Source organism: Triturus cristatus, chromosome 10 (genome assembly GCF_964204655.1).
Source record: "Triturus cristatus chromosome 10, aTriCri1.1, whole genome shotgun sequence".
Lineage (NCBI taxonomy): Eukaryota > Metazoa > Chordata > Amphibia > Caudata > Salamandridae > Triturus > Triturus cristatus.
In genome coordinates, this window is record NC_140593.1 from 1,044,509,429 (window position 1) to 1,044,535,545 (window position 26,117).

At 44.2% G+C, this 26,117-nt stretch overlaps 1 protein-coding gene across 2 annotated transcripts in view; it reads left to right on the plus strand.

Annotated features, from left to right (window-relative positions):
* RNF216 (ring finger protein 216) overlaps positions 1-26,117 on the plus strand; it is an 883,004-nt gene that overhangs the window by 275,741 nt on the left and 581,146 nt on the right. For both annotated transcript variants that reach the window (XM_085629139.1, XM_085629141.1), the window contains 2 exons: positions 899-1,063; positions 20,324-20,438. In XM_085629139.1, the coding sequence (XP_085485265.1) occupies positions 899-1,063; positions 20,324-20,438 (280 nt within the window). The remainder of the gene's footprint in view (positions 1-898; positions 1,064-20,323; positions 20,439-26,117) is intronic.

Below are 26,117 nucleotides of genomic sequence, written 5' to 3' on the forward strand. Positions count from 1 at the left end.
AGGTAACTCAGTCTTAACTTCTTGATATGCTGGATGCTATAGCCTAGGTCAAATGTAAGGAGTTCTAGTCACGGTGTGCTCAGTTTCACCTCTGTCACCCCTCTTATGCAGCATCTACATCCATCATTAGACTTTGTTGTCAGGACATGAGGGCGATCATTAGATTGTGCATTGGCTATTGCCACAGCCTCTTCCAGGAAGCTGCAGTCTAAACGAGTGGAGGCACCAGATGATCAAAATGTGGCAGCCAGAGCTGGTATGGGTTTGTGGAAGTGTGAACATGTCCTCCTTGCCCTGCATTCTCAACTTTGTCACATGGTAACCTCTGTGGTGATGTTTAGAAGCCTAAACCCCAGGTAGATGGTTAGGAATAAGACCACAGCCTAAGCACGCAGCCCTCTACGACATGAAGCATCACTTGATATCTGACAGTGATGGGCTGAGAGGCTGGTCATGGACTGAAATGCTGACCATTATTTAATTATGTTATTCTGTTTAAACGAAAACTGCTGCAGTTCCAGCTATCAGGCCTTTGTGTTGTGGAGAAACTAAGGCTTATTATAGCTGGAACTAATTTCAAAAATGCTTAAACGCCTACCTGTATACCAGTGGTTATCTGTACTGTCCTACAGTGCTTTCATACCTATGGTTTAGGCGGGTTCTCCATTTACTAGAACTAGATTCCATAGGCTCCATGACAGTGACGGAAACGTTCCTTAGCTAGCATGTTGCCTTAGTAGATCATGTTGGTTTAGAGACCATCATTGTTATCATTAATTACCTCTTTCTCCAACGAAATCCAACACTTTGTTACACTTCAGATCTGTTTGCATGATATTCCTGTAAGCAGAAAAGTTTTCACTTAACTTTCCCCACCTTTCCTTTTTTCTTCCTTCAGGAGCCAAAGGTGGATTTGTTTGATTTTTCCAAACTTGCTCCCGTGGATCAGCGATGTTTTCTTCAAGCTGCTGATCTTCTTATGGCAGATTTCAAGATGCTCAGCAGTCAGGACATTAAGTGGGCACTACACGAGCTTAATGGACACTATGCCATAACACGAAAGGTAAGCTTTCTAGTTCAAGCTATAAAATACAAACCTTTACACTGTCTTGTGTAGCTGATGCTTACTTCATTTAGAATTCTTGATTTCATACCTTCAAGGTAGTTTAAGAAACATGCCAGGGCCGTTTGAGCGCCGATGATCGTTTCTGGTACAAGTATGGGATTGTTTTCTGTTGAAAGCATTTGCAAAACTAATAGAATTTAAAAGTACCCCAGTAAAACTTCGTGCTGGAGGATAAAGGCATCGTTGGCACCTGCGCTTTCCCTAAGAGAATACATCCCATAAAGTCAGTTGTGGAAGATTGAAATTGTAGAATACATGTTTAACTGCATAATACAGTTTTCTTGCTATTGTTTATGTAATTTGTGTAGTGATCTCCCTAATACACCGCTATTAGAGATGCCAGTGAGGGGGAAGTATAATCTGATATTTCTCTTTAGTGAAAAGAAAGGACATAGTTAAGAAAATGTGAAAAAGAGTGAGGTCATGTTATGCCACATTATTCATAAAGTTGCATGATATTTTATGTTTTTGAGCACTAGTTGTTTCAGTGCATTTCACATGGGTTTCGAGCCATTAACCCTTGCATGGGTCACAAACGTCTCTAAATAAATATGTCACAACATTCATTCTCGAACTTTGACTGCAACACCTCAAGCAAGCGGATTCTCTCTCTCCTTTCCATTTTCTTCTGCAGCTCTGTTCCCATTAAAACCAAGTAAGAAACCCAAGTTAGTATGCTGACTTCAGCCCTTACTGGAAAACGTGAACACCCTATAAGATAACTTGTTACCATACCAGATCCAGACATTGCAAAAAAGTCCAAAATGTATCTGACCTCATATTCGTTGTGAGCCTGTGGCAGCCCAAGTAAAGACCAGTCATTGGCTCCTCTGGGTATGAAAGTTTCAAATTCAAGTTCCTCTGTCTGGCATGTAGGTGATCAGGCAAGGATTCTTTTTCTCTTCGCTCTTTGCTTTTTCAAATAAAAATATGAGGACCGAGTTTCTAAAGAAGTAGATTTTGGTTTATTTCTTCTTCTTGCTTTCCTTTTGCTGATGGTGAGCCAATAATTACGCTGGAAAGAAAACTAGGTCTTTTCTGAAGAGGATGCCTTAATGGTTTCTAATCACCGGGTTGGACATCGCAATTTTTGGTGGAGAAGGGATAGTCTTTGTCCCTGCAACAAAACAATGAGGAAAGGATCATAAAAAATGCGTTATTCTGTCACTAAAGTTGAAAAGTTTTTGAGTGACACCTTTTGTGCTGCAAACGAGCCCCCTTTATCCCTCAGTTAACTGCCTCCCCTTTAGTACTCAAGTGATGATCTTTATTTTAATAGATTTATATGAAAAATTGAGATAAAATATGGCTTTCTCTTACCATACATTTCCTGATGCTCTCTTGCGTTTGGCATGCACCATTTTCTAGGACCGTATGCTACACATTAAAAAGTTTTCAATACTTGCCTTGCGCCACTACCCCAGTGTGCGGTTGTTGTATGAGGACTCCGCCCCTCTTTATTTGACTGCTGTGTCTAAACCAGTATAGCTCATGGTCCCAAGCCCCACTTGTTTCTCCTCCTCATGAACCAGCCTCCCCTCTGGTGGTCTGCATCCCCTCCAGTACCTCTGTTGGGCTCTCGTCCTAAGCTCTATCTCGACCCTCAGCGGAACCCTTTTTATGACTTTATCGTCCCTCTCATCTAGGCTCTCGCGTAGTACTCTGTTACTGCTCTGTTGGACTCTTCATGGCTCTACATTACACCTTCTTAGCAGCACTCCTCTCCTCCAGTGGTCTGCATTACACTACCACTTCAGGTGGACTTTCATACAATGTTTCACTTTCACTTAACAGCTCCTGATTCTTCTCATCTGCCATGCCCCTCTTGTAATGTCCTGAAATTACTCTCCCAGATATCAGTTCTGTGCACAGAACACTACTCATTCTGGGTGTAGTGGTACATATTGACAGTTTGATGTCCCCCCTTCACTCAAGAAACTGTTCTTGTGTTTACACTACCAAGCAGAGGGTTCTTGTCCCATTTATGACCATTCTACAGGTTAGTGTCTATAGTCTCTATGTTGCATGACCAGACCTGTCACCAACTACTAGTGACTTCAAGAACCAGAAAGAAACAGCTGGGCAGGTTATTCACAGCAGCCTGCCAGTAGATAAACATTCTCTTAGACATTCATTACAGGATTATCAACGGTATGACATTCTGTCCCAGAAGTGCCCTTTTTAGGTCGAGCCTTCTTGTATATACTTCAGTATATACTTATGTGTGTATGTACTTTGTGGGCTCTGGAGATCAGCCCTAGGACTTGTCTGCTTCCGCTTAGGGACTTTTTTCTTCTGTTCAACTGACTATTTAAATGTCTTGATAGAAAACTACCAGTAGAGGTCAGTAAAATACTACAATTGCTTTCTGCTGAGGGACTTTCTTTATTTAATTTTTCTGGCAACTGCCTCTATGTAACTTTCTTGATAGAAAACGACCAGCAGAGGTCAGTAAATACCAGAATTACTTTAGCCTTCTCTAGATTCCAGTCCATAGAAATTGTCTTCCACGAGCACCCGTAGACATTAATATTTTTTTCACATTTTGTATTTTCAGTGATATAACCACCGAAAAACATAGCTTTGGAGTATACCATTTCCTGCTGAAAGGCAATATTTGTTTCCATGTGTTCCCATACCTGGCGTGTCATGCAGTTTGGTGCTTACTTTCCCTCCATGTTAAAGAACAGTAGATGTTTCAGCACCCAGGCTAATGTGCTGCATAGCTAAATACATATAAGGTCCCAAAGGCAAGACCAATTGCATTGCAAATGCTTGTTCAATAGCTGTTTGAAATTCTACCTGAACTACATGTTCGAGACATATGAGTTGTAGATCGCATACTTTTGCATAGATCGCCATCTGGTGTTGGGCTCGGATGTTTGCACTTAATCTAGAAGTCTTTGTAGTCACGAGATAGGGGACTCCTCCTTTGGTTAGTAGTGCGCATGGGCATCCACTCCATCTCCAGATTATTTTCCGCCATCTGGTTCGGATGTGATTTGCTGCGCTCCGAGTCGGTGATGTTTCGATTCCCCTTCGATGCGCAAAGCTCTCACCCCTCGACTGTATTGTTTTGCGATCTCTCAACGCGCATCTACTTTCCAAAGAGATTTTCGAGTCCGGTCATTGACGTGGGCCGTTAGGCCGATCGGCGCCATCAACCAGCATATGGAAAGGACTCCATTTAAAAAATGCAAGTGTTTGGATAAATTCCCACACACATCTCCACGAGGTCTGCAACCTCTGTCTCTCTCCAGAACTCGGGAGTCGTCACTGCCAGGACTGTGATTCTTTCAGGTCCAAGAAGACCATATGTGATCGCCGGGCTTGACGTCACGAAATGTCCAGATCAACAGTCTCGGCGCCGGAAGACATCTTCGAGGCAGGCCCCGACGATTCGGAGCCGGAGACGGGAGATGAACAAGCCAGCATCTCCGAAGCAGATGAATCATACTCAGAAGACCAGTCCATTACACCAGGTCAACGAACCGTGAGTACTGACGTCGACGCCCCGGCCCCGAAAAAACACAAGGCTCCGGTAACCCCTTCACCTTTGGGTCTGGGTCGACACCGTGATACTGCTTCAGAAGCCCCGCCTCCGGGCCCCACTCCAAAGCCCACTAAGCCTTCAGCCAGCTCGGGATCGAGCCAGCCACATCATGGTACCAAAAAACCCTCTTCGGCCCCGAATCATAAGCCCAAGGTACCGTCGACTCCAGACTCTTTGGCACCGAAATCCAAAATACCAGCAACTTCGACACCAAAGCAGACTCCATCCAAAAGTTTGAATCCGAAAAAACAGCCGAAATCTTAGGAGTCGAAAACAACACCTATGCAAAAGGACACAAACTCCTCCTAAAGCTAAGGAAGATAGGCCAAAACACCACTCGGAGTCTAAGTCATCGGCGCCGAAAAAACGACAGCGCATCTAAGGAACTTTTCGATCCAGAGCCACCGGATCCTAAGCAAACTACACTGCATATTGACCCCACTACTGGGCAATTCGCCTCTATACCACCTAAAAAGAGGAAATTGGACACCTCAAACACCTGAGATACCCTCATAGAAAAAAGACTCTGCCACTTCACCAATGAGGCCTTTTTCACCACCTCCAGAGCTTCCAGCCATTATACTTTCTCCAGCACACTCGACAATACCGCCTCTATCACTTGCAACACAAGATGACGATGAGGATTTAGGGGGTGGGGATGAAGACATAGACCCACCACATCATGATACAGATACTGATGATGACACCCACAGTATTCTACCTCATGACTCTTGGGAAGATTATAATGTCCCAGATGTCCCTGAGCTAGATTTGTACCCCTCCAGACCATCCCCTCCAGATGAAAACGTAGGGTTTGCGCAACTAATAAATAGAGCTGCACAATACCACGGGGTTCAACTCCATTCAGACCCCCTGGAGGAGGATTTTTTATTAGAGACCTTTTCACAGCCTCAAAAAATAACAAACACTCTCCCTAAGCTTAAAGGGATGATTAAACATGCCCCTGAGGTTTTTAAAGACCCTGTCAGAGCTAGGGTACTCAAGCCTAGAGTTGAGAAAAAATACAAAGCAGCTCCAAGTGATCCAGTTTACATAAAGCGTCAACTTCCTCTAGACACATTAGTAGTGGCGAAAGCCCGTAAACTGGCAAATTCCCAAACCACAGGTGACTCGCCTCCGCTAGACAAAGAGTCTAAACTACTGGACTCCTCAGGTAAAAGCGTGGCGTCCCAGGCTGCAAACGTCTGGTGCTTCGCGAACTCACAAGCCTTACTAGCAAGGGTATGACAGGGCTCACTACGATGTGCTTAAAAGCTCATGCAGCATCTCCCAGACCATTATTAGACCAAGGCAAACTATCTTCTACAACAGGGGAAAATAATTACAAACACCTCAATTAAATGTGCCCCAGATACAGCATCTCGCACAATTAATACAAGTGTGTTACTGCACAGACATGCGTGGCTACGCATATCTGGTTTCAAACAAGAGGTACAGTCTACCATCCTCAATCAACCCTTGGATCAGGCACACTTGTTTGGACCTACTGTGGACACATCTTTAGAAAATATGAAAAAGGACACAAACAGCCAAATTCATGGGGGTTCTACAAGCAACAACTGGTAGAGGTTCCTTTCGTCGCTCCTCTTATAGGTGCGCCTCAAACAACTGGCACAGAAACACCTCTTCAACATACAAAAGCCCCACTCAAACTTCCCCTAGCAAAGGATATTTTAGAGGGACTTACAGAGACAATAACTGGGGCAGAGGACGTGGTTCTAATACCCGCAACTCCCACACCACAAAACAGTGACTTCCCTCCACTCCCCCCAGACCACTCCACTCCGGTCAGGGGAAGACTATCACAGTTCTTACCTGTCTGGAATTCCATCACTACAGACAAGTGGGTAAGACAAATTATCCAGTATGGTTACTGCCTGGAACTTACTTCTACCTCCCCCCCACATACCTCCCAAACAATGTCCAGTGTCCACAGAGCATCTAATGCTTCTCAAGCAGGAGGTTCTCTCTCTTGCAAAAACATGCAATAGAACCGGTTCGGCTACACCAGCAAGGTACAGGGGCTTACTCCCTTTATTTCCTTTTTCCCAAAAAGGACTGCTCTCTCAGGCCAATATTAGACCTCAGACCGTTAAACCTGTACGTACAATCCGACCACTTCCACATGGTCACGCTACAGCAGGTCCTCCCACTGCTCCAACAAGGCGATTTCCTTGCCACTTTGGATCTCAAGGACGCCTACTTACACATTCCTATTCACCCTGTTCACAAGAGGTACCTACGGTTCTTAGTGGACGGACAACATTACCAATTCAAAGTCCTTCCATTCGGGGTCACAACAGCACCCAGAGTCTTCACAAAATGTCTTGCAGTGGTAGCAGCCCACTTAAGAAGACAATACATACATGTGTTTCCTTACCTAGACGACTGACTCATAAAAGCCAAGTCACGCAGCAGTTGTGTACAACAAACACACAGCACCATCCAGCTGCCGCACAACTTAGGATTCACAATAAACCTCACCAAGTCACATTTCCAACCGTCCCACACCCAACAGTATCTTGGTGCAACAATAGATACTTCCAAAGCCCTTGCATACCCCAATCAAGCCAAGATAGCCAGTATGCAAGCCCTCATAACAAAATTTCAACCGTAACACTCACTACCAGCTCGAGTGTTCATGCAGTTAATAGGGATGATGGCCTCTTGCATCTTATTTGTCCCTTACGCAAGACTCCAGATGCGTCCATTACAAGAATGTCTAGCACAACAGTGGAACCAAGCTCAAGGTCATCTTATAGATCTGGTGTTGGTGGACAGCTGCACATATCTCTCTGCAATGGTGGAACACACAAAATCTTTCCAAAGGGCGGCTGTTCTTAGACCCGGTTCCGCAAATAGTACGAACAACGGACGCATCGCTCACCGGCTTGGGAGCTCATCTCTTGAACCACACCATTCAGGGTATATGGACCCCTCAACAGAAACTCCTACACATAAATCACCTTGGGTTACTGGCCATATTTCTCGCCCTAAAGTCATTTCAAAAACATTTCCTAGGCAAAACTGCTTGGCACAGAGCATTTGGAGATGGGCCATTCCTCAAAAGATATACCTCCTATCGGAGCATCTACCTGGGATACACAATCAAGTTGCGAATATGCTGTCGTCAACAACAGCAGATTCACGAATGGGAACTTCATCCATAAGTTCTTCATCCGTTTTTACAAATGTAGGGCCACCCAGACATATAATTATTTGCCACACATTTAAGCACAAAATGCCCAAACTTTGCCTCCAGGTATCCACACCCGTTGTTCAAAGGCAATGCGATATGTATGAACTGGTCAGGCAGATTTGCGTGTGCTTTTCTGCCTCTCGAGCTCATTCTGTTACTGGTGCGCAAGCTCAAAGAGTCTCTCAGAATGATCCTGGTTGCTCCAACATAGGCACGACAACCATGGTTCACAACATTGCTGGAACTCTCAGTAGTTCCACACCAAAAACTACACCTTTCCCCAAAGCTTCTCACACAGAACCATGGAGAGATAAGACATCCAGAACCAGCTCAACTGAACCTAGCGATCTGGCTCCTGAAGTCTTAGAGTTTGGTTATCTCAATCTCCCACCAGACTGTATGAACGTCATTAAACAAGCTAGACGTCCTACCACTAGAGCATGCTATGCAGCTAAATGGAAAAGATTGGTTATTTACTGCAATAACAACACAATAAATCCACTAGAAGCTTCAACTCAAAATATCATCGGTTATCTCCTGCATTTACAACGATGTCATCTGGCATATACATCCATTGGATTACATTTTGCAGCTGTAGCAGCTTACTTACAAAACAGACAACACTTTTCATTATTTAGAGTACCTCCCATCAAAGCATTCATGGAAGGCCTTAAAAGAATAATTTCTCTCAGAATTCAACCCTCTCCAATATGGAATCTAAACATTGTCCTTACTAGGCTCATGGGTTCCCCATTTGAACCTTTACATAAAAGTGGGTTACCGTTCTTCACATGGAAAGTAGCTTTCCTTGTGGCCATCACATATCTCAGAAGAGTAAGTGAACTCCAGGCATTAACCATACCAGAACCATTTTTGCAAATACATCACAACCAAGTGGTTCTTTGGACAAACCCTAAATTCTTACCTAAAGTAGTTTCAGCTTTCCATCTTAACCAGTCTGAGCTCCCAGTATTTTTCCCTCAACCAGACTCCGTAGCTGAACGGGCTCTTCATACGCTTGATGTCAAAAGAGCTATTCTTTACTACATTGAAAGGACAAAAAGTTTCAGAAAAACTACTTTTCATAGCTTTCTTACCAACACTCAAGGGCAATCCTATATCGAAAGCTGGAATTGCCAGGTGGATCATTAAATGCATTCAAATAGGCTACCAAAAAGCAATGTACGTAATCCATTCCCCCTAGAGCGCATTCCACACGCAAAATAGGGGCATCCATGGCATTCTCAGGAAACATCCCCATGGATGACACTTGCAAAGCTACAACATGGTCTACACCGCACACTTTCACAAAACACTACTGTGTAGATGTGCAGGCAAAACAACAAGCTAGTGTGGGCCAGGCTGTACTAAGAACACTTTTTCAAACTACTGCATCACATACAGGTAGCCATTGCTAACGGGGTAACTGCTGTATAGTCTATGCAAAAGTATGCGATCTACAGCTCATATGCCTCGAACGGAAAATGCTACTTACCAGTATGCATCTGTTCTTTGCATGTAGAGCTGTAGATCAGCATACGCCCATCCGCTTCCCCGGACACCTATATATGTTGCAGTACTATCTTACTTAGATGCATTACACATGGACATCTTTTCTAGTTCTAACTAACTCCATCACCAACCTTTATGGCGAAAACAATTTGGAGATGAAGTCGGTGCTCATGCGCACTACTAACCAAAGGAGGAGTCGCCTATCTCGTGACTACAAAGACTTCTACAATAACAAAGTGCAAACATCCGAGCCCAACACCAGATGGCGATCTATGCAAAAGTATGAGGATCTACAGCTCTACTTGCCAAGAACAGATGCATACTGGTAAGTAGCATTTTCCTTACAACTACTGTTCCTGTTTTCTGTATCAATCTTCCTCTGACCACGTCTTTATCCTGTCTTCAAATTGCAATCACTGTGTTGCTGATTCACTATTAACCTTTGTTTTGCTTGCTACCCTGCAGCCTAAGCTCCACATTGTAATCATGACACCGTTGTTCATAAATGATTCCCTCAAGCAGCTAACAGAAATGAAGTTATGGAGAGGGCGCTATGGGAATCTTTGTAAAGCACATTCTAACACTTTGTATGAACCTTTGTCTCTTTTGGAATAAGGCTTCTTTTACAGCTCTGAGATTCTCATTGACTGGATGTCAAAGATGTCTATGAACATTCGATTTGACATTGTTTCGTGTTGCTTTGTAGTCAGTTTTTTTGCATAGAGAACAGCTAAAGGGGATTGGGCTTATTTATTGCTTAGTGCCTGCTATACACTTTTAGGGATCTATGTTCGATCATAACTTATATAAATTTGTCTTCCTTGCCGTCTGCTTCATTCTACTCTGGTGCATGGTGGTTCAATGCTTGTCTTGGAGTGGCTATTCAAGTGGAAAGATCTTTCCAGATGTTGTGGCTTCGAAGCAATATTTTGCATATATAGATGTAGTTTATTGAAGGTACCCTCTTTCGAATGTTTGACTTGTAGATCGTCAGAGAATATTGATGGTGGCTTAGCCTAATTTATGGCTCTTGAGCCATGTTGTGTGCATGATGATGTCAGGTGATGTCTGTGTTCCATTGCTGTACGACAGTAGATGAATGTAATTTGACATAATTGATCTGTGTATGTGGTAACGTTGCAAATATATGGGGTTTTGTCACTTTTTCTTCCTGTGATGGCGCCCGGGTTTTTTTATTTTCTGGTTTGACAGCGCAGGTGGAGAAAGAATCACCAGGCGAGAGGGGCTTTTGCTCTGCCAACATGTTGGGCGCTAAGAGTACATGTTTAGATTGGGCAGAAGTTGTGCGCTTCCACAAAGAAGTGCTTGCTCTCCACAATCCGTGATAATTTTTTTGTTTATTTATCTAGCTGCCTTTATGGTGTTTTTCTCTGGCAGCAGAACAGATGGGAGGTGAGCAGTAATTAACCCTACATATATTTGTAGGTTTGACACCTGAATTTTTAACCTACCCCAATATTATTCTGTAGTACTTTGCTTCCACACAAATACATATCCCTTCCCATCCTATCTGTTTGTAATCCTTCACTTTACCATACAACATTCTTTTAAAGCCAGATACCATTGGCATTGCTAATGCTTTTTGTTGCTATAGTGTAAAGTACAACTAACTTGATATGTATATGTTTTCATTAAAGTGAGGTAAGCTGGATGTTGGACTATCTTGTTGAAAAAGTGCAAGTCTATATTTCACAGAAGCCTAGAGGGAATACTTGACATTAGCCAGCATAAAGACCCGCATAAAATATTGATGCAATTATTCATTTAAGAAAAGGGCAAATAAGGCATGGTACTGTAGTCCGGTGATCCTCCTTGGTTCATAGCAGTATCCGGCCTCGGCATAAAACACATCACTAGATGCTTCGATATTCTCTTTTCTTGTCCAAATGTTGTCTTAAGATCCTCTCACATTTTTTTTTATCTCCTCTCAAGTTCATCTCTTGCTCACTCCTTTCATCTATTTTCATTCTTGCACGTCTTATCTTTTGTGTGCTCCAGTCTCTTCTTTTATCCAACTTGTACCTTTTGCTATGTACCAGTAACCCCTTGCATCCATCTTCAGCAATCTCCTCTTGGACATCTTCTGCTTATATCTTCTGAGCCATCATGTGCCTCTTCCTATTCTTTTCTTTAATCTTCTACTTTGCACCCCTTACCCTTTTCCCCTTGCTTGTCTTTCTGATTCATCTGACTTAGCCCCTTCATCCTTTCAGAATATGGCTTGGGTCTCCCCATTGCCGCATTCTTCTTCCTCATCCAGATTGATTGTGTCACTCAGCTTTCCCTTATGGTGCCTCTTTGCCATTACTCATCCACTGGGTGGCACTTCCCCCCACTCGAACCATCTTGTGCATCAGTGGCACTATCATCAAAATTGAGCCTTAATTTCCCCTCTCATCTGGGTTGTATCTAACTCCTAGTTCTTATCAGTCTTCTTAGATTTGCATCCCAATTGTGCTTTTGATGATCTCTTTATATATTTGTTCCATTTCTCATCAATCGTTTGCACTGTTGCCATTACTGGTCCACCTTGTGCCACTGTCCCCTCACTCCTCTTGTGGTTCTCTTATGTATCCTCTCATGTATTCTTTTATTTAACAATGTTACATTCTAATTCATCCAACTCTCATTCTTTCATAGTTTCCCCACAAGATATGTATGGTGTTAGGCCTAATTTTCTGGCTGTGGTAGTCACCTAAGGGGTGTGTACATTCTAACTTCTAATTTGAGAGATATGTTATCTGAAATCCTCCTGCAGGAAAAATGGCTCTGTAGCATTGTCAGTTTATGAGCCAGCTACTTCCTTGACAAATCTTCATTGGCTGACCACTCTATAAGAAGTGTAAATCCATGTTGGGGTGGCCTAGCCAAGATGGCAATTGGGACGGATGCAGCGTAGCGGAGTTCTGTCCTGCAAGTCTGCTCAACAAAATCCTGTTTGCTTTCCACCCCTGGCTGCAGTGAATAAGACTGGTGCAGACTCTCTGGGACCCAGCCGACCCCAGATTGCAGTCCGGGTGCCGCACTGCCAAAATGAGCTTACGATGAGGCACCGCCTATTGCTTTCCCTGGAGCTGCGCCCTCTTTCTGAGCTTTGGCCCACAGCACTGCTCAGGCTCGACGTTGCACTTCGGCAGCCTGGGGGTCGTGGAATTTCTTAGGTAGCTGCCTATAATCCCCCTCCCGGACTACTCCCAACACAAGTCGGGGGACAACGCAATATCCCTTCCCAGATGGGCTCTTCTTCTGCGACACTGGGAGGGAGGAGAAGTGTCACCAGCACCCCAGGATGTTCAGACAGATATGGGTTGGCGACATCCACAAGTGTGGAGACAGCCAGGCAGGCCCAACCATAAATATACCCATGAGTGATCAGGTGACTCGCGAGCACCCCATGGCCGTTGCCTAACTAGAATCCTGACACAGCCAAGCAACGAGATTCCCTAGTCCTGCAGCTGATTCCCCAAGTGGAACCTGGCGCACTCGCTGGAGAACATTCGAGCTGAGCTACGTTCTTGTCCCAAACTTATCCCAATGATGTCTGATCAAGTAATATGAACATGAGGCCTGCATCTTTTCGAAGTGTGCCAATACATTGTGTCCTGGGCTGAAAAGAAATGGGGCCCTACCCTCTGAAGTGGAGTGGAGGTTAACACATTATGCTTGTATGTGGACCTTGACTGCAAGCCTCTTTCCGTCATTCTGGGCTGATGAATCCACCTCAAGTCCAGATGGAACAAAATATGACGTTCTTTGTTAGGTTACTTATGGTTGTGGGATAGTTTATGTCCAGGCCTGGGGTTGGGCGTTGGGGAAATAGTTGTGTGTTTTTTCTTCTTGCAGCCACAGCCTCCTATTAATGTCACAGGTTAGGGACCGGCCTCACATATGGACCTTGGGGGCCTCACCTATGTGGGAGGTGGGAGGAGGAAAACGATTGCAGTATGGTGACACACCCAATGGGGTCTTCACCTATGTATAACATTGTGACCTGGAATAACCGGGGAATTGCCATCACCAGGCGGCGCCACCTAATATATTCCTACCTGCGATGCAGGCAGACTAACATTGCATACTTGAAAGAAAAGCACATGGTTGCAACTTAACTCCTGAAATTACAAAAGCAATAGAGGGTCCAGATAGTTGGCATCTCCTACTCAGCATATGCCAAGGGGCTGCTCATCTGCGTATTTCCTGCAGTGCCTCTGGTGATTACAAGCAACGTGGTGGAAATCAAGGGTAGATATGTGGTCATGAAGGATGCATGTGACAGAGCGCCATTCACCCGAGTCGCAATATATCCACCCACCAGCAATTCCTAACTAATTTACCTCCCTCGTTAGTACACTACTTGAAGGCGCCAAGTGTATGGGGAAGAGACTTCAACGCAGTACACAATGTCTCTTTGAACTGGTCCTTTCCGCCACTGCAAGGCACAACAGTGACTAGAACTGCATACGCCCTTAAAGACTGGCTTGACCACAGACCCATGTACGACATTTGACTCTGTGCACGCCACCACAACAGAATACACCTTATCAGCAGCCTGTCAATTGCACTCTTGGATTGACCTTTCCTATACAACCTCAACATGATGCCCCATATCCACCAAATACCTAGGCTGCACACTTTTCGACCACAATCCCTTAAAAATGACTCTACACTGGGGCAGATGCCAAGCATCGGTGTCAACCAAGGAATAACACACACCAGGGTTACAGGATAGATTCTTTCACTGAACTATAGGCTCACATATCACTTGGTATTTTGAAGACTATGAAGGGACTGCTTCAGACAAAGGGCTGGAGTGGCCTTCAAGGTAGTTATACAGGGCCTCTGTATTAAGACTACACATGGCGTGAAACTAGCATTATGGACACAGATCCTAGACCCGGAGTTGCCATACGGGAGGCTGAGGGGGGGGGGGGCACGGGGTGATCAGCTTAGTGACTGAAGGAGACCTTGCCCCCCCCCTCAGCAATGAACACAAGACCTTGGTAGCCTGACTATGAAAACTGGATTACCCATGCTACGTGGCTAGGCAACATGCAGCGGGGGGATAGGACAGAGTGAGTGCTGGCATGGCTCTTGAGGTCACAGGCCCCCTGGTCCCATTCTGCCACCATTCGATCTGAAACTGGGCAGGTGGTTAGCGCTCTGACATCAATAAAAATCTTTTTAGATTACAGTTACATATATATGATCCCCCTGCAGCGCCATGCCTTGGATGAGCCATTCTTGATTGAGAAAATCCACCTTGAAATCGATCAGATAGCATGTAAAAGTAGGACTAAAGCCTTTGGCCTTACTTATGAATGGCCTCCCAATTTTTTTGTGCGTTGTCTTGTCAATATGCGTGCACACATTTGCAAACTTCGCTTACATAACGCTAGCTATAGCAGGACCTCTACCCTAAGCCCCCCTGCCCTCCTCCCCACTTTTCTCTCCTCTGCTGCAGAATGCATGCAGCCAACCTCCTCCTGTACTGCCTGAAACAGACAAATTACTTAACGAGAGACAAAGTACTTAACAAGAGCACACCGTCACTTCTCCTTTGGAGAATGACTTGACCTTGACCCAAAAACAGGGACATGTATTTAAAATTGAGGAAAGAGTCAGGACAGTCTTCTGAAAACCGGGACTGCCTGGGTAAATCCAGAATGTCTTGTCACACTAGCTCCGGCCCTTCCTCTGTGGGTGCTGCTGCCCCTGCGCAGTGTTAGCCTATCACAATGTTCAACCATGGGCAGAGGCAGGCCTCTCTGCATTGGGGGATCTGTGTACACAAAACCCTGCTGATCTTCCAAGAGCTCTGTGAACAATGACATTGAGGAGGAGGGCTAGTTCCTGGCATACCATGCACAGTCTGCCACGATGGGGAACATATGGGGGTCAGAGAGCATTGAGCCCAAATCCTCCCCCGCCCCCCTTACAGACACTGCTCACATATGGGAATGATCGACTGGTTATCTCAGTGTTCTCAACAAAGAAATCCCGAGAAGGGTGTTTAAGGCTTTTATCTGGGGAAGAGAATAGAGCATTTTAATACATAGGAAGGGGAGTACACACGCCCCAAGGTAAATTTGCACAACACTCAAACATATCCTCTGCCTAGTGGTTAACGAGGTTTTAACCTATGATAGTCACCCTGTCTTTAGAAAAAGGCTTGTTCTTTGGTGGAGTCTGGTGGAGAACAGGATGTTGAGTAGGTTTGCCATCTGCATGATACCCTTGACGAATGTGTGATTACAGGTTTACTCCCCCCTCAAGTAATAGTATAGGATTCCTTAATACAGTTTCAAGTCCGAATATGGCAATCTGTACACTCATAATATCTCACATTGCATGCCTGATCTGTTGTATGTGTTTGAATGTTGTGAAATGAGTTCAGGGACAGTGTGTTGTACTGATGAAAGCCCTGGACCCAATGGACCGTTTGCTATAGGGCTGAAACATATCGTCCAGCTATTAGGGTAGTAGGACCATTATATCCTTAACCAAGTGATAGCTTGGTTAGTTTGTGGCAATGTTATTATTTTTTGGAGGACCCTGGTTCACAATATCCAAAGTTCTCCCTGGAATATGGTTGAGCATATCCTGATTTTTAGGGACCAAGATGAGACTTGATGATGAAGCATGACAATACTATGGGTGGGTGTGGGTATAACAAAAAGAACAAGCCTTTTTCTATAGTCAGGGTGACTATCAGAGGATAAAAACTAATTCAGACTAGACAGAGGATACTTTTGTGTTTTGTGTGAATCACGGTGTTATACAGAGCCTTACTGGACCTCCCTGCTACGAAGTTCTACACATGCAAAGACAAATAGTCCATTTCTGTGGGTCCGAATCTCAAAGATAAACAATGTTCCAGCGCTCTAGAATATGTCCGTAAAGTGTCTAGGAACCCTTTTCTAAAGTATACTCAATTTAGTTACTTGCACCTGACCTATTTAAGTGTCTTTGACTGTCCCCCAAATGCCCCCTATGCCTCTGCCCAAACTGCGCCTGCCCAGTGATTGAACAATTCTGGGGAGCGGTGATATCCCTGCTATCTGGCATAATGGAGCAGGCACTCCTCACCGATCTCCTGCAGTACATAGTAGGGATCTTACCTCTCACATGTAAGAGTAAATAAGCCACAAAATTGACCCCCCTCGCCTACCTACTGGCAAAGCCTAGTTTAGCAATGGCTTGGAAATCCCCAGAGGCCCCGTCTGTGCAGAACTGGCTGTGGCATCTGCTCAAGTGGGCGACTGCAGAGATAACGTCCTGGCACTCTCGAATATACTAACCGGGGACGCATACCCTGAAAAACTGTTTGCAAAGACAGATAATAGGCCAACGTGAGGGATTACAGTCCCTTGCACTCTTATGAACATCCGATGCCTGTGACTAGGACCCCTCCTACACCCCCTCAGGGCACAGGAAGCGCACCACAATGGGTCTGGCCCAATTACATTCATTCCCTCCTCCCCCCTGACTTAGGCCCACAGTGAAGACACCATTACCCTCTTATATGGTAACTCAATATCCCATACATGAATGGTGTTTGGAAACATGGAGAGGCATGGTACCTCTCCTGTAGAATGTGCTTGATCAGCTGCACGAGCATGTTATTCAGTTAGAGCTCCTATTGGGCGAAACACTAATTTACTTACAGTGGGTTATCAACGATTACCACCCACAACGTCCACATACGTCAGAGGGCTCCCTTGCAAACCAATAGGGCATCGGTCCAGATACAAAATGCTCTGGACTGTCCTGTATGATGCATAATTATTTTCTCTTTTTTTACACTGATGTATTTCTATACCTATTGTACAGCACTGCCAATGTTTTTAAAGCATGTGAAGCTATGAAAGATGAACTTAATACATAACTGACATTACAGGTAAGTAACTTTTTCTTCCATGCACAGCTCAGATCTGAAAGTAATATGAGCTAGTAGTTGCTCACCGTTTGGGGAACTCTCATATGGGTTATATGTGATTCTCTGGAAAAGTGTTTCAGGCAGTCTCCAGTTGTTCTAGCCCTTGATGAATCTGAAGTTCCGATTCACTATGATGGCTTTTTGAAAGGGACACTGGTGTCATTGACGGTCTGTGTTCCAGGCAATAATGTCAAAAGTCCTTGACTGGATCAGCTAGAAACGAGTTCTCTCAAGTCATATCCTTCCATGCTATGTTCAGGGTCTGCATAATCCTCCTAGATGGCCTGTTTGTTTTATGATTTAGAGATCCCTTCTGGTGTGATTTTTATATTCTCGAAAGCACCGGACTGTATGATCCTGTTCATATTTCCTTTGACCATCCTTATTCTTCAATTCTTTCTTGCTCCTTATAATTCCATTAGGTGGGCAGTGTTTTATGAAGTGGGTGTCAGACACTGGTCATAAAAAAATGCAATTATCTGTAGCTTGCACAAATATGGACTAGGTTTGCTGTTGAATAATTTCCAGACTAATTATGAACTCCATTATATTTCATGAAAAACCTTTGCAGCTCAACTCCAAAACAGTTATTGTATACAAGCTCAGAGATGGTAACTGCTGTTATAGCTAATCTATTCGGTGATTTAAATCTATACGGCTGTTCATTTGGCATCGCTGCACATATTGGGTGGAGAATACTCATACCTGGCATGATAGAGTAGGCACTTCTGTGGAAGTGTTTTCAAGGAGTGGGTTTTGGTCTATGCTGTATGATGAACGTGATTAATATGGGTTACTATTGCTATGACTTTGTGACATGACTTCTAAGCCTCTCTTCACAGCTTTGAAATGCTGCCTTGCTGTGTATGTCTGTTTTTATTCTGAACTGAGTAAATGTTTTTTTGGACTGTTGGACAGGGCCACTTTGGGCTCATAAGGTGTGTGAGAAAGGATAGGTTTAATAGAAAGAGAAATACACTTTCTGCTGCAGTTGTGTTATGTACCTAATGATGAAAAAATGTTCATGTTGTTTCCTGTCTAGCTACTCCTCTTTTCTGACTTTCATACGTTTGATTATTTAGAGTCAAGTGACAAGTATAGAATTCATGACTATTCAGGCCGTTTTTCATTGCATCACGATCATCAAGTGTGCTTGAATATATGAATTTGCTTCGCTTTTATAAATATATATTTTTGAGTTGTGAACAAGAGTTCCTTGAAAGTTGATAATCTAATTCCTTGATTATTTTTACATAAAGGTATGGTTCTGTAGAATGAAAATAAGTGAAAGATTGTCAGGGATGTTTTGTGTTAATTGTTTATTCTAAAAAGTTCAGCAGTAAACAGATAATGTATAAACTAAACAGAGTGTGATGGTTTAGAGAGGAACTTTGTACCAGAAGACATAGCGTCCATGCTGGGTTTTTTTGTGCCTACTTTTGCTAAAGGCTCATATATCCTTTGCTTGCTGGGTTTATCAGCCCACTGCCAAGGCAGATGAGAATAGCAGGTAATGCTGTTAGACTGAACACTAGCCTCATTGTTCAAAACAGGTATGTGAGTGTGATCCATCTTTGACACTCTAATTAGGCCCTTTCTTTGGTGCTAAGGTTGATTAGCCCAAGAGGTTAGGGTGGGATTGGTAATATTGACATAAAGAAAGCTGTATGAATTAACTAGTATGTTGCAATATGTTTTCCTATTCACACTGCTTGAAAATGTTGCAGCTAGTATTCTGTTATTTTTAATCAGTCATTCACATTATGTTCACTAGGATAGGATTTGGATTTTAAAATCTTCACAATATATCCATTGGTTCCTAGTGTTCTTGAGTGCACCTGTCTATTAATAAAGAGGGTTTGGGTTCCACTAATCATCCCTGTAGTATCTCGTAGACTTGATCATTCCCTGTAATGCATCTCACTTAGATACTGATCAGTCGGTGAAGGTTTCACTCCAATTGGTTTTCTTTCTCATTTTGGCACATTGGCAAAGTCCTTAGTGCCAGGGATTCTAGGAAGCCTATCCCAGGCTGTATTCTTATCAATGCACAAAACGTATCACATACAACAGTAATGTCTTGAGTCTGGCACACTAAAAATGTTATGGCACACTAAAATGTGTTAACATTTAAATGTCAAGCCTCTGGAATTATTGATTACAAGTGAACTTATTTTTGGGGCAGCACATGCCATCATGTCTCCTTTTCAATGTGCTTTGATACATAAGATATTCTCCTTTTTGAGCCTCTAGTACATTCTAGTGAACGCGAAATTACGCATCCACTGCTTGTATTCCTTTGGTCTCACTGGATATTCTTTTGATTAGATACAGTGCACGTTTTTTGTTATTACGTAGATTTATTGGATTCTGAAATTTAAAATTCACGTGTTCTACACGTATTACATAGTAAAGCAGAATATGTGTATCTGTCAATAATAAGCAATTTAGTCTTGCATCCTTAGTTGGAAAAAAAGTACTTTTGGATTTTAACTGATTTTGTTAATATTGACATTTTTGTTTCATTTTCATCCACCTTGAATATCCTTAAAGTCATAAAATTCTTCCCCTTTTCCCAGAACAAACTCCAGCTAAATGTTTGGTTAATTACCATTTCTGGAAGACCCCTAACACCAAATTGTTTCAGGGTGCAAAATCTGATAGAGAAACTTTTCTTTGGAAAAGAATCTCAATACAGTTAATTTGCTTACTTTGTTAAAATGTTCCGACCGTCATGTCTTGCATTACAAGCTATCCCGTTGGCTCTCTAAAGTGTATGTACTGTTGTGGCAAAAAGAACAAAGACAGTCACCCTAAAGTTGCACCAACCTACTACATCTTTCTATGTAGGCCTCATCTTTAACAAACATATGATGGTGTTCTCTCTTAACGGTATGTGTCTCTGGCTAGTGCTAGTGTTTTCTGAAGGGTGCTAAGTGTACTTTCTTTTGATTGCAGGCGTTCTCAGAAGCAATTAAGAAGTGGCAGGAAATGTCTCCGGAATCGAGTGGAAAGCGGAAAAGGAGGAAAGAAATGAACCAGTATACATACATAGATTTCAAATTTGAACAAGGTAAATATATTGCTTTCTTATCGCTTCAGACCTCTTAACACATTTTTAAAAATGTATCCAGTTGTATGTAATCTTGACTTATCTGTGGGTATACGTATATGGTATGAAAGCAACTGGCTAATAATTATTCAGATGCCTTTTTCTGTTCTGTGTGAATCCCCACTTAAGAGGCAGGCATAAGGCAAATTCAGACGTTTGCTCATACTGGTCTCATCACTATTCTTAGACTGCCTTTTGTGTAGAGATGCTATTTCACCCCCTAGCCACGGCTACAGGGGTTTCTAGCCATTTGAAAACAGGGAAAGTAGACTGAAAAAGTGAGTAATTTTAATTGATGATAATGTCTCTTGGTAGCAATCGGTACCAGTCTAGACAAACTGTGTTAGCTGGGGGAATAACGAAACGGCTCATTCAAGCAGGACCTTGGTGTGAGAAAGTGGCTCTGTATATACTGTCGCTTAATATGTACAGGGTGTACAGAGTCCACAGTCCCCCAGGGTTGACAGAGGCTAAAGTTGGATATAACCTTACTCTCTAAAGTGGTAGCTTGGTCGAGCAGTAAGGCAGTATCAGAGGACAGTGTAAAGCATTTGTTGTACACACGTAGTCAGCAACTGGTCTCACACTCTCAATAACTGAACTCTAGGCCAATGGTTTATATATACAAAATATATGCTTGTTTTATTTTAGAACCAACAATTGGATTTAAAATATACTTTCTTAGAATGAGATGCTTTATATAAATACTTTTGCAATATGCAATTGACTTTTGTAAACCGTTACAAGTGGTTGCAATAGGCAACTCTATTTTAAACACAACAATGCATTGAGCTCAATGAAAACTTCAAGTTATTTGCAACGGATTACTTTTGGAATTCCAGGACTGGATCCTAGATTCAGTCCTGGGTCAGTACTTAGAATCAAGTGATGAAAGTCGACTTAATTACTGTGATGATTTTTAAACAAAATGTAGCTATTTTAAAAGTTGACACTTAGAAAATATTTCAAAGAAAACAGTCAATGATTCCCTATCGAAGAAAATTCGAGTTGCAGGTACAGTATGTTCTCGTTACTTTTGTAATCCAGTACTGGGTGCCTAGACTCAGTATTGGGACCTTTATTCAAAACAGGTAAGTAATTACGTTTTCAGATATTACACGATTTTTAAAGAATAGTTAAAGATTGTAGAAATTGACACTTAGAAGAAATCTCACAGAAAAACAGTCAATGATTTCCTATGGGAGAAAATTGGGTTACTGGTAAGTACAGTTGTAAGTATTTTTCAGAGTCAGTGCTGGGCACCAAGATCCAGCACTGGGAGCTCACCTAAGAGTGAGTATTTTCGTTTTCGTTACTCGGCTGATTTTTAAAGAATATTTTAAGATTTGAAAAGTCCACACTTGGGAGAAATTTCAGGAAAAAGCCAGTCAATGTTACCCTATGAAGAAAATAGAGTTATCGGTTTAAAGGTAAGTACTCGACTGGCAGAGTTGAGGTTCTGGGCATAGACTCAGGGGTCCCCCAGGGTCAGGTAGGTACAGTTGGTTCACCCTCAGCGACTCTAGGGCGGCTGGGTGCAGAGAGTTAGGCCCAATGTTATCCTATGAGGGATAGGGGGGCCTTGGTTGGTGGCTGCTGACTAGCAAGCCACGTGGCTGTGGGAGCTGGGCTCCTGGTCACTTACTCAGGGCAAGTGGGGAAGTAGGTAGGTGTAGAGGTTGCACTGCCAGGGCCACTCGGGCGGCTGGGTGCAGGGTGCTTTTGAGCCTTCGGACGCTCAATTGATTTCAATGCGAAATCTCCGGTTTAGAAAAAGACTGCAAGCTCGGGGACGAGGATTCTTCAGGTGCCACCACCACTTCGAGAGGTAAGTTGGGTAGTTGGAGGATAGGTAGGCACCCCGGGATTGGGCACAGGGGGCTGCGGGGCGCCGCGTGCAGGGGTGCTTTTTGGTGTCGGGAAATCTTACCCTCTGTTGATCGCGGTAGGGGGGGGCACCTTGTTCTGAGGCTGCAGGCTTCTTCAGGAGGGTCGAGGGAGATCCTTGGGTGCCGGACTCTGGGTCACAGTCGCCGTGTGGTCGTCCTCGTGGTCTTTGTTCACTCCGGCACTGGCCAGCTTTGGCTAGTGCAGAGTGAGCTGGTTCGCGGTTCTGGGCTGCAGCCAGGGATTAGACGTAGGTTTTGAGTAGAGCCTCTACTCATGGGAGTCCCAGGTGCTTGGAGCCAAAAGGTAGCCAGGTCCTCCGGGGTTTGTGAGGTTGCTGGCCACAAGAGATGCCGGGTTGGAGCAGGTTCGAGGGTCGACAGGCCGGTAGGGCTGGGGGCCAAAGCAGTTGGTGTCTTCTTCCTCTTAGCAGCTGCAGGGCAGGTCTTCTTTCTTCTTGCTCTTCTTTGTATTTCAGAATCTGGAGAAGGAAGGTTCAGGGTGCCCATAAATACTAGATTTAGGGGCGTTACAGGTAGGTGAAGGGCAGGGACCAATGGTTCCCTGTCCTGGGGTGGGTACACCCCCTATCCTGCCTCTCTCCTGTGGGAGGGGGGCAGTAGCCTACTCCTGATAGGGTAGGGCTTCCCATCTTCAAGATGGCGAGAGCCCGGAGATGTGCTTCACCTCGCCTCCCCCACCTGAGGGGTGGGGTTGGCAGGCTGGCACATCCCCTGTCCTGGGGTTTCCGGCCAAACTTCCCGCCAGAGTGGGGGGTTGCAGTGGCCTGGGGAAGCTTACAAAGGCGGCATGCCTTTGAAGCTTCCCTCTGCCCATCCTGGGGGGAGGAGATTTAGCACCTCGCCCTGGATGTGCATTGTTGCAGGCCCAGGAGAGCAGGGGGCTCTCCCACCCAGGGGTCCAGCAACATGTCTGCTGTGTGGCAGCCTAGGCAGCCTCAGAGCAGACGTGGATTGTAGGTTAGGTTTAAGGGGGCATCTCTAAGATGCCCTCTGGGGTGCTTGGTACATTAAATCCCACTCTGGTATCAGTGTGGGTTTAATGTGCTGAGAAGTTTGATACCAAACTTCTCAGTCTTCAGTGTTGCCATTATGGTGCTGTGGAGTTCGTGTTTGACGAGCTCTCAGCCCCATGTACTCTTAAATGGCAGCACTGCACTTACAGTGCTCAGGAATGGACCTGGGTACTGTAGGGGCACAGGGCTCCTGCTCATGTGCCCACACCAGCTAGAGGGGTGGCTGATGTATGCCATGGCAGTGTAGTTGATGGGCATGGCACACAGGGATGTGTGCCATGTCGACTTTGTTTTGTCTTGCACCCAGACACCCATCCTGCAAAGGCAGTGTGTGTGTGTGTGTGAGGGTACAGGGCCCCTAAGGGTGGCACAATGAGTGCTGCAGCCCTTAGAGGCCTTTCCTGGTCACAAGGCCCTGGGTACCTAGGGTACCATTTACCAGGGGCTGACATGTGGCCAGGGTTTGCCAATTTGGGTTTTGTGGGTTTTAGGGAAGGAACATAGGCCCAGGGCACCTGATTGGCAGGAGTCCAGGGCACACCCAGTCAAAGTACATTCAGCAATTCAGCAAAAAGTGGGGGCATACCATGCAAGAAAGATGGCACTTTCTCACACTTGGTTAAAGAGATTAATTAAGGTTTTAATCAGATGTGCTGGAGAATTTACCTTTTACTGGTCAAACGTAGAACACATACAGCCATCCTTCCATTAGAAGATTGAAATTCGAATTGTTGGAGAACAAATGATTTTCTATGTTGTAAAGGACACAACTCCAGACCGATGGCTAAGGGGTATTCTTAGTCATCACATGTATAAGTGGTCTTAATTGGTGATCCCTGAATTCCAATAATGTGTTAATGGGATCCCTGGATTCCAGCAGTAATTAAGTGGGGCTCCACATAAGTCAAAAGGTTAAGAAACACTTACTTAGATGATACTCATGCAGATTTAGAAATGTGTTCTTTAGTCTTTATAAGACCTTTGCGTTATCTACTACCATAGCAAAGCGATCAGACGAGCTTGATGTGATTGTTCGGTTTTTCCCCAACTAGATTCCATTTTGCTTTCTGAATCTACTCTACAGTGCAATATACTTTTGAAATGGACTTTCTCTTGGTATTGCAGCTCTCCTCATCCTGGTTAATTACAGCTTTAATGTACATATTATTTCTGATGGATACTTTTAACCACAGATTCCTCACCTTTAAATTCCCTTGACATCAGACTGGATCTGAACACTTTAATGCAGGTTTTCTGAGCTCCGGTAGGTGGATTCATGCTGCTTTGCACTGACATTGTTTCTCTGTGGAAGTAGTGAGTGGAGCCATATACAAGCGCCACCCGTATGCCCCAACGTCAATTCCTTTCTTACTGCACCTTTAGAAGCGGATCCGGAGTTAAACGTGGTCTTTCAAGACACTTTTTGCAGTGTGAAAGAGAAAGGTTCCCTCCTAAGACAACAAGCTTTGAGTCATGAAGGGACTGTTGCAAACAGATGTCTGTGACAGACCGACACAAAATATGTCTATGCTGCCTGGGAACACGATTTCCGTGCCTCTTATATTCATTGTGGCCAGTTGAATCAGAATACTGTACAGGACTGTTAGGCAAGGCTGTATGTCGCTAAAAATCTGAAGACGGACAGTCATATAGTGAATAGGTCAAAAGGAAGGTCCTGTTCCAGCTGCAGACCATCATCACAGTCAGTCTTTGCGTAAGTTGAAGAAGAAGCAACATAAGAAATCCAGTCGGAATCTGCCGCTTCCCTCCACTCTGACTCCAGAGAGGGCACAAGGGCATCCACATTCCACTCTGTCTCGCTCCTAATCTCTATTGCAGTTTATCCTGAAATAATCCGAATCCACCCGTGTCCGTCTGCGACGTCACAGCAATTAGAGGAATTTAGGGAGGACATAATGAGCATTTTTGACACTTTACTGGTTCCCTCTTGCCCGTTTCCTGGCACCAAGGATTATCAGGGTATTTGTGCCTTTAAAATAAGCTTCTGGTTCAGCACCGGTTCTGGTGCCAACTTTGATTTCAGAGCCACCCACTGCATTGGTTCCCTTTGCAACAACCACAAGATGCCAGTATTCTGAATACTTCTCCAGCTACTCACCTTGTTCCTCCACCTGGCACTGGCACCAAAGAAAGCCCACCTACTATGAATGTGAAGACTAATGTTCTAACAGAGGTCAGGCGTCTACAGAACCTCTGTTACCATTTAATGAGGCCCTCACAGATGCCCTCTTGGCCATTTGGGCGAAACTATGTTCGAGACCACCAGTTAACAGGCAAGTCGCTCTGCAACATGGACAAGCACCAGGAGACTGGCTTTTAAAGATTTGCTCATCCCAGGCAGTCGTAGACCACCTTTTGTTGACGCCAAACCTCCAAATCGATCAGGATATATAAAGGCTGGCTAATCACCCGATAGGGTATCCAGGCACTTGCAGGTCCCTGAGGCTTATTTGAACAGTCAGATCTTGAAGGCCAATCGGAATTCCATAAGTGAGGTGATGGTCTGGAGGTGCGTAGGGAGACTGTTCCTTATCTTTGCTACGAAGTGGGAGAAGGAGCATCCTCCACTTCTGTTTTGGTAGATGCGGGGAGTATGGGCAATTGAAAGGGAAGCGTAGCGTAGTCTTCTCAGTGGTTGATGGAAGTTCAGGCGGTGGTTAATGTAAGCAGTTCCTTGGTTGTGTAGAGCTTTGTGT